This window comes from Gavialis gangeticus, unplaced genomic scaffold, assembly GCF_001723915.1.
Source record: "Gavialis gangeticus isolate Ggan-Ray unplaced genomic scaffold, GavGan_comp1, whole genome shotgun sequence".
NCBI classification, from domain to species: domain Eukaryota; kingdom Metazoa; phylum Chordata; order Crocodylia; family Gavialidae; genus Gavialis; species Gavialis gangeticus.
Genome location: NW_017728998.1, coordinates 48,029,732 through 48,038,746, shown reverse-complemented (window position 1 = coordinate 48,038,746; position 9,015 = coordinate 48,029,732). Strand labels below are relative to the sequence as shown.

The 9,015-nt window shown below is 46.5% G+C and overlaps 1 protein-coding gene across 3 annotated transcripts in view; it reads right to left on the bottom strand.

The window, feature by feature from the left end:
• FAM192A (family with sequence similarity 192 member A) overlaps positions 1 to 9,015 on the bottom strand; it is a 42,089-nt gene that overhangs the window by 31,988 nt on the left and 1,086 nt on the right. Inside the window, exons 1-3 of one of the 3 annotated variants that reach the window (XM_019505883.1) lie at positions 8,616 to 8,636; positions 3,036 to 3,176; positions 2,755 to 2,853 (exon numbers count right to left, since the gene is read on the bottom strand). In XM_019505883.1, the coding sequence (XP_019361428.1) occupies positions 2,755 to 2,853; positions 3,036 to 3,165 (229 nt within the window). In that variant the 5' untranslated portion in view covers positions 3,166 to 3,176; positions 8,616 to 8,636. Of the gene's footprint in view, positions 1 to 2,754; positions 2,854 to 3,035; positions 3,177 to 8,615; positions 8,637 to 9,015 lie in introns of those variants that run through there. The other 2 variants (XM_019505882.1, XM_019505884.1) reach the window with 2 other exon arrangements.

Here is a 9,015-nt window from a genome sequence, read left to right as displayed (position 1 = left end):
AATGGGAGCACAGGGCCCACACCAGTGTCCCATGGCCAGTGCCGGTAGGGCCCAGAGCAGGGTGGCAGAAGCGTGGGGTCCCAGCTGGCAGGGGCCCTATGGAGCCAGGCCAGCTTCCGACTCCCTGCTGGTGCAGCCCAACCCAGCTCCACAGACCCCTGCTCGCCTGTGCCCCGCTCTGGGCCCCACCAGTGCTGGCCCTGGGACACTGGTCCCAAGATGGTGACCAGGGGGCAGGGCACCTGTCAAGGGGCGGGGCTACCCATGAGGCCCTTGACAGCCTGCCAAAACTGGGTAAGCGGCCCTCCACCCAAAATAATTGCCCGCCCCTGCTCTAGACCAACAAATCCCATGTAATTCAGCAACAACAGAATTCTGTCTTAGTGAACCAAGGTCTGAAGGTGGATTTAGTGGTCAATATAAAACAAATGGATTCTCAGTCAGTTCCTAGTGGAACTCTCACAACTGGTACACTTGGGGGCAGTGGCATCTGAGGTGGCCTGAACTCAAAAGGCAAGAAAACCAAAGAGAAGCTCTCAGCAGTTGGGGAGGTGATTTTCCTGGCAGTGGTATGAGGCATGCATTGCTGCAGTCCTCGTATTTCTATAAGAAGATTCCTTCTGGGCTAGCAGAGTTCACTATCGTTCCATGCAATAAACAGCTTTCACAATTATTTAATACATACAAGACCACAGAACTGAGAACTTCCATTTATCTGCAGACACCCCGATTACAATCCCTGTTCAGAGAGAAAATTTAGAAGAGTACAATAACAGTTTAAAGATCTGTCAAGTATCCTCATAGAAAGCTGTGGAGAGCAGTAGTGGATTTGCATTTTTCAAAAGTTAATCCTGCTGCAATGAAGACAAACTCCAACAGTTTAAGCAATCTGTGACAGTAAGGTCTTCTGAACAATTCTACTCATTTATCTGTTATATAAAGCCTTACAGAAATACCTTCTGCTGTCTACCATTTGATGTATATGTGTATGCAGTGTTTCAGGAAACAAATATGTCTTTATTAATAAAGTTTGTTCTAAAATGAACTGCTAAAAATGAGAGAATTGGACAGATCCAAAAGCTTTTTTTTTCCATTTCTCTTATCTGCAATAGTTCAGTTTTCATTTGACAAGTTTTCTGTATTTAAAGAGAGAGACAGGGATGTTTCAGACTGAAAAGGGCTGTGCCATGAGCCAGCTCTTCTGCCTGCTTTAGGGATCAGAGAACTCGAGTGAGGCAGGAGAGGGGATATTGCAGCATCCTGCTTGTGAGCTGCTGTTTCAGAAAATCAATAATTTTAATCAGTTGATAAAGTAAACTTCTTGGAGCCCAAAACTGATCTTCAGTTGACTAACCCCTCCTCACTTCCTTCCCAAAAAGCAATCCAACTATGAGAGATCCTATAAGCCAGGGGTGACAAAATCATCTGGTCCCATGGGCCAGGTGAGCAGCTCCAGACCAGTCTACAGGTTGAATGAATTGTGTGGGGCCAGCCCCATGGACCCTCCCAGCCGCCCCCACTGTGTTGGATCCAGTGCCCATGGTGCTTGCTCCAGCCAGTCCAGGATTGTGCCATGGCACACACTGGCTGGATCAGGACGTGAGCTACACAAGGTACCTGCTCGAGGGCAGACACCACATGTAGCATGGGTCCTGGAGCAGCTGGAGCAGGTGTCACATTTGTCATGGGCAGGGACACCTCAACCCCATGGGCATCTGGCATGGGCACACACACACCCTCCACCCCAAATAGTGGGTCCAGCACCTGCTCTGTCACATGCAATGTCTGCTCTGGAACCTGTGCTGTCCATGGCCAGTGTGGGTGCCACATGCAGCTCATGTCCCATAATGGCCAGAGCAGGCAGTGATGTAGTGCAGTCCTGGACCAGCTGGAGCAGACACTAGATCTGCCATGAGAGGGTGGTCCTGCACTGGCTCTGTGTGGAGCCAGCACTAGGGGCTGGATAACGCAGCTAGATTTGACGCCCCTGCTGTAAGCATTTACTATGCAAACACTTGATTTCTAGAATCAGGTCCACAGATGAACAGAATGCAGTAACCTTACAAAGAAGTTAACAACAGAAAAAAGGAAAACCTTATTTGGATGGAGAACAGCAGGTGAAAGTTTTAGGCAAACTCTCCCCTTCAATTGTCCCTAGAACTATTATTCTCCTGATGTTTATTTTTTTCTCAAAACTAAAGCAATTTTAATAGTTGATGGAAACTGGAATATCTATCTTATGAAGAACCTACCACATTCCACATGACTGCTTTTAAAACATTTGTTAGAGCACTACAACTATTGTAGAAATGTTTGTATACAACTGGCCCTGGCTAGGAAGGATAAGATAAACTGGTGGAAATAATTCTTAGTGATTCACACTAATAAGTAGGGGAGAGATGGCCTTTTGTTTGAAGTACCAGATTGGGAGTGAGATCTGGGTTCAATTTGCAGCTGTGCAACTAACTGATGTAATTCAGTTTCAGTTTCTCTCTGTAAAATGAGGATAATATTTCTATACTTCACAGGAACATGTGTTTTGATTAAAATGTACCAACTTGCTGCAAACAAGTTCAGCATGTGCAGCTGGAACAGTCCATTCACCTGCTCTTGGATTATGATTTTATTCAGAACTGTGATATAACAAACCAAGAGGGAAAAGTATGTCCATCTAGCCAGGTATATCACAAAGCTGTTTAAGTATCAGCATGCAGTTCTCTGGATTTAAGCTCAAAACAACTTGCTGGTGCTTACTGAATTTAAACTGTTCCTCAAACTCCTGCTGCTTCTTTTCTCTCTGTTCTTGCAGCCTTTCATATAGGGAACGTGGATCATAAGCCTCCTCTGGGCATTCTGGGACAAGAGACAAGAATGTATATTAGACTTTTAACTGTTTTTTAGTAAGCAAACATGGATCTTTATTTTCTCCATAACTTAAGGTTCTTCTATGTTCTCAGAAGCATAGCTGTTGGCTCCTTTCTTTTTGTGAAGAAAAAGATCTCTTTCCTGCAATTACTAAGCTATTATCCTCATACCTTTTGGGTCCTCAGGTTTCCGAACTTTCTCCCATTCTTCCTGTCTTCTTTTACGCCGTTCGTCTAGCTCTGATTCAGACACAAATCTCTTGTTGATCACAAGATCAGCAGTGCCATCTCCCCCTTCCATTGTGGAACAGCCTGTACAAAGAAATTAATAATTTTGCAAAATAATACTGGGGACCAGACTCCATCAGATGCACAAGACGGGTGTATTCTGAAGAAGTATCCCTGCTGCATTTACAAGCAATACAGGTCTTTCAAGACTGAGTGTGATTCCACAAGGTATGAACTGTGATAGTGTTTTGATAGCGCTTAATAACAATATAGTATGGAAATTCAGCTGAGAACCACATGCAGGAAATACAGATAGCTTTCTAATAAGTCTCCATTCTCTCTCCTAACTCCATACACAGCTCCCAAATAATACCTATATGAGATATAAATGGATACTGTATTTGCTCTGAGAAGGCCCAGAAGTGTGCATTTTCACGTAGCCACAAAATTTAAAAGGGCAAAGGACAAATTTCTAAGTGTGCGTTCAAACATGATACTGCATCCTGCATATCATAGTAGCACCACCCATTCAAGTTGTCTCATACTTGTAACTTGCTTTGATTATTGCTTATAACTTTGTCAAACTTTAAGCCACTTAAGCTGGAGTTTTCCCACAATGTGTGCCTATCTCCAGTGGACCCTTTCTGGAAATTTTGACTCTAAACAGCCCAGCCATTTCCAAGAACAAGGCTAGGAAATGTACACTGACATAGTCAAGCGTGGTGTGGCAGGGGAAGAGGGCACCAGAATTCTAATATTATAAAAGCCTAAGCCTGCCTGCCAGCCTGCCATGCTTTATTTGTGCTCTGATTGGCTGTCTTGGCAACCACAGCGGGGGGAGGCGGGCAGTGGCCCTGGCCCAAAGAGGCGGGGAGGGACCTAGCCCTGGCCCTGGCTCGAAGTGGCAAGGGGGAGGCAGGGAGCAGCCTTGGCCACAGCCCTGGCCCGAGGCAGGGGAAGGATGCAGGCCTCTGTCCCCGCCCACCCCCCCCACACCCCTGTTATTCTTGATGGGCTATTTGCTAGTTCTAATAGTATAAATGCCTAAGTCTGTCCGTCTGTCCATCATGGTTTATTTGCACTCTGATTAGTTGGCTGAAACAGCCAGAGTGCTCCAAGTGTGGGGGAGCGCCTCCATGATTCCGAAGCTGCACTGAGGACCGGACAGGGGGTGGGGGAGCTGGGCCCAGCAGTGCTAGCCTCTGCTCCCCCATCCTGCTCCCTGCAAGAGGCAGAATAGCAGCAGCATGGGGCGTTAGGTGGCAACACTCCATCCCAGGCCCTTCCCCCCAGCCCCGTCATTCTTGACAGGCAGTTGGCTTATGATATAAATATTAGCTATTCCCTTCCAGAGCCTTGAGAAGAACCCAGGATGCCAGAGTCTCACCATTCTCAGTCAACAAACTGTATCATCCTGTTCTGATGCTAGTCAAACAGGCCATAATCTATAATTGCTAGTAGTTACTTTGTTAGTCCAAGTGGAGAAGGCCTGTACACAGGATTCAATCTTGTTAATGGACTGTGTGGGGGTCAGTATGATGCTATGCAACAGAAATGCCAGGATTAAGGTTGTCCGTGGCTTAGCCACCCTAGAGAAAGGATACTACATGCTTCTTACTTTTTGGGGTGGGGAAAAGTTAACTGTGGCAAAAAGGCTACATTGCTAACCCACATGGTAAAACTGGCATGGAAGAAATCTCTTTCTACTTCTGGGCTGAAATTTAATAGAAGGAATACATATTGTTGTAGTGAGCCTGTGTGTTACTCGCACATTCTCTACCAAACACAGCACTGAACTGTTACAAAAATTGGAACTAAAACGTGGTCACAAGATTTTCAGACAACTCTGAAGCCTCTGCCTTGCACAAACAAAACCCTTTTAAAGATGTTGCCAGTTGTAACTTTACGTGCCCAAATCACTTAGACTGAAGTAACTTATCTAAGAATCGCACAAGAAATCCACTGAGGAGCAAGGAGCTTATCTCAAGGGTTCAAGGCCAGGGCCTTGAAAACAAGATCACCATTCTAGCCATACTGCCATAAGCAACAAAACTTGCTGTGCAACCCTTGCATCTCAGGACCCTATTTAGAAAGGAATAAGGACTCAGATGCAATGGTGAAAGAGGGCCTATACGTGTGGGAGAGCTAAAGAGCAGTGAAGCAGAAAGAACCCAGTAATTTAATAAGGACTAAAATCTTTTGCATGGGCATATGTCTGCTCCAGGCTCATCACATTCTAAATAGAATTGCTGCATTCAGACAGTCAATTTATCAACAAAAGATGGCCTTCTTCTGCTGACAATGGTTATCAAAAATATTCTTCCAAGTGGTGTATCAGCTTAACAGTGACTTTGTATAGGACATCACTCTCAGAATCATTATGCAAATTATGGCTGAAAACCATTCCAGCAGATGCCATCTCTCATGACAGCCACAACCTGAAGCAAAAACGGAAATGCAAAATGTCATTTTTCAGTGAAAAAATTACATCTTTTTATAAAGTTTCTTCCATTTTGCAGCAAGATAAAATAGAATTTTTGCACTCAGAATGCCCATATATTTAGATGCCAGCATATAATGAAGTTCACTCTTTTCTCCCTCCAAAAACTCCCCAGACTGGTGGAAATACAACTAGTCTGCATTTGTAATACTAATGATGAGAGATGCTGCTTTTTACTTTTATTTATTGTTATTTAATGGACTGAATCTATTCAACACACTGGATCAGCTGAAAAATGTATATTAATTTCTCCACATTTTTCCTGTGAAGTACTGAAACTTGTTCAGTAATATTATCCAGATGAGCTGTCAAACAATGACGAGTAAAAGAATCAAGCATGATACCAGTGATGCTTATGTGGCACTAGTATTGATCATTGCAATATTTTTCAGAGCAAATTCCTGTTACAGTTTTTTCTGGAGAAAAGTGACTGGATTCAAAATATTATCTCTGCTTTACTGAAATGCAGCTTGAGGCAGAATAGTCACGCTGTTCCAAAGCATCTCAGTACTTTTATGCATTGAGGTAGTTTGGATCTATCTGGCTGGGACTGAATGTCACTGCACAGCATCATTCCTCTTCTCTAACACTTCAGAAGCCTCCCTCTGGGGACAAAGCAAGGATTCACTTGTGCGATGTTTAAGATTGGGTTCTAGCCAGGTTTCCTGTGCCCTCTACACCTGATCTGGCACCTGCTTATTTCATGATGCATGTACAAGTAGTAAGCACAGTTTTTAAAATCACCAAGTACCAGACTTCAAGGTTCTTTCATTTCAGAAATGATTATCTTTTCCAAGCATTGCAACAGTTCTGAAACCTACAGGGAATTTTACTGAAGTCAGCCAAACTGAACCACCATCTGCTTTTCCCCCAATTTAGGGTCAGGTCTGTGCCTCTGGGAGTGGAGGGGTGGCCTGTAACTGACCAAGTAATGTAAATTATAGTCAGGGAATAGATTTCTCTCATACTCCCAATCTAGTATAAGTTGTCAGTACCAGAAGTTCTGTCCCCCCCCAACTGTTTGTAAGAGATTGGTGTATGTCCTGAAGTATAAGTTTTTCCAATTTAAAAAGCCCTGAAAACTCTTATTACTATATGTTATGCATGTGTCCACTTGTTTTTGAAACCCTGCAAAAACTCTGGGCCTATGTGACATCTAAAAGACAATTAATTCAACAGGTTTTTTTGTTGTTTTGTTGCCCATACCTCATAGAATGTCCTCTTGTGTTTGTACTTACTTCCTTATTTATAATTCACAGTAAACACAGTGAGATAGGAGTAGAAGAAATTCAATGTGTGGTGAGTTATGAAGTAGTGGTTCCTGTTACTAGAAAACTTACGTTTAAGATCAGTTGATTTCTCTATCCTCATGTAAGAAGGGAAGGTGTGAGGGAAGTTCTCACTGTGTATGCACCCCTGCGAAAGGCATGGGGGGCATGTGCGTCCCCTGCCCCTGGATTTATGCATGCAGTGAGAGCAGGGTGGGGTGGGGTGGCTATAGCCCGCTGCTATTGGCTCGGGGCCAGGGGTGGGGTGGCTATAGCCCCCAAAGTCTCCCCCTAGTGCCAACCCTGCTTGGGGCACTCTGCTCTGTTGCCTTTGTCAGGAGCCCTGTTCTGCAGAGTGGGCATGGGACACGTGGCCAGTGCTGGGCTCCCAAGGGAAAGGCAACAGAGTGGAGTGCCTGAGCAAGGGTGGCACTAGGGGGAGATTTAGGGGGGCTATAGCTACCCCAAAATTCTCCATAGCTCCCCAGTCACCCCTCCCAGCACTGCTGCCACCACCCACCCCACCCCAGCCCACCCATGCTGGGAAGAGGCTGGTGTGCAGCCCCTGGCACTAAGCCTGCAGGAGGAAGCTCACCCTTGCCCCATGCACAAATCCAGTGGGCACATGCCCCTCATGTCTCCCCTGGGGGTACACACAGCAACAGGGAGCTGCCCCCCCCTCCCTGTGCCCCTGGAGCACCTGTCTGCGGCTCTGTTTTGTTCCCGGCCCCAGGTTCCATTCACTGCCCTGGCTGGGCAGCATCTGCCCCTGCCCCACTCCCTCCCTCACTGTGGGGGCCTCAATCTGCCTCCGATACATGCCTTCCCTCCCCACAGACTTACCAGCCAGATGCTGCTCTCCAAGCTGCTGAGCTGCATTCCTGGCCGTGTGCATGCTGTGGCTGTGCGCATGCACGCGGCATTGATCAATGACATATCAGCCAAAAAAAGCTGATTGATGATCACGTTAATTCCTGTTATTGGTGTGGATCCAATATGCAACTGATATATCAGTGCATCTCTTTGTCTTCAGTACAAGCACAGACATAGCCCACGGCATCAGTGAAAACGCTAGCCCTCGGGTGGATTCTCTCAGATGCACACATAGCATTTTGGCATGGTCAGGCTGACAATCGCAGCCTGACCATGAGAGTCTTTGTGTACAGTTCACTGAGAACATCAGCTCAGCACTCAGCAGTCATCAAAAAGTCAAACCAAGTGGGATTATTAAGAAGAAAATTATGAACAAAATGGAAAGCATCATGTTTCCCCTTTATAAATCCATGGTGCATCCACACCATGAACAGTTGGCCCAGTTCTGGCCCCACACCTCAAAATAGACATACAAGAACTAGAGAAGGTCTAAAGGACAACAAGAATGATTCATGGTATGGAGGAGCTTTATAGGAAGAAAGATTAAAGAACAGGGCTGTCCAGTGTACAAGAGAGATGCTTGGGGGGCCCATTAGAAGGGCTGATAAAACACTAAGTGGTGAAGAGAAAATAAATAGGATTTATTATTTACTATGTCTCCGAATACAAAAACAAGGGGTCACACAATAAAACAAGTTCATAGTTAGCTTAAAGCTAACAAAAAGAAACTGTTTGTCACACGATGTGTCATTAAAGTGTGGTGCTCACCACCACCAGCTGCTGGGGAAGCAGATTAAAAAAGGGACTGGGTGAACTCTTGGGGGAAAGGGGCATCAGTAGGTGTTGAGCACAGGAGATAGGGAGACGGCATCTGAATCAGACCTGAAATACTGGAGGCTGCCGGTGAGAGGGATGGTGGATTCACCCTGGGCAGACCCAGGTCGGTCTCCCTCTCGGCACCGCTCCCTGCCCATGTGACAGGGGAACTGGCCAAGCCTGACCCGCGCCTGTCCCAACAAAGGGCAGCTCTTAGGTCCTCACCGCCTGGAGCTAGGAGCCGGAGCCGAGGCCCAAGCCAGGCGGGAAAGGGGTGAGCTCCTCTCGGAACTGACTGACGGCAGCAGCAGCGCCCCTGCCCCGGCTGCCGAACGGAGGGAGAGAGGGAGGGACTAGAAGGGGGCCGCAGTACGGTCCCCCCGGCTCAGGCGGCGGAGCCCGAAGGGGCGACGGAAGGTTGCCGTTGCCGTTGCCCCGGCCCCGGCCCCGGCCCCGGCCCCGGCCC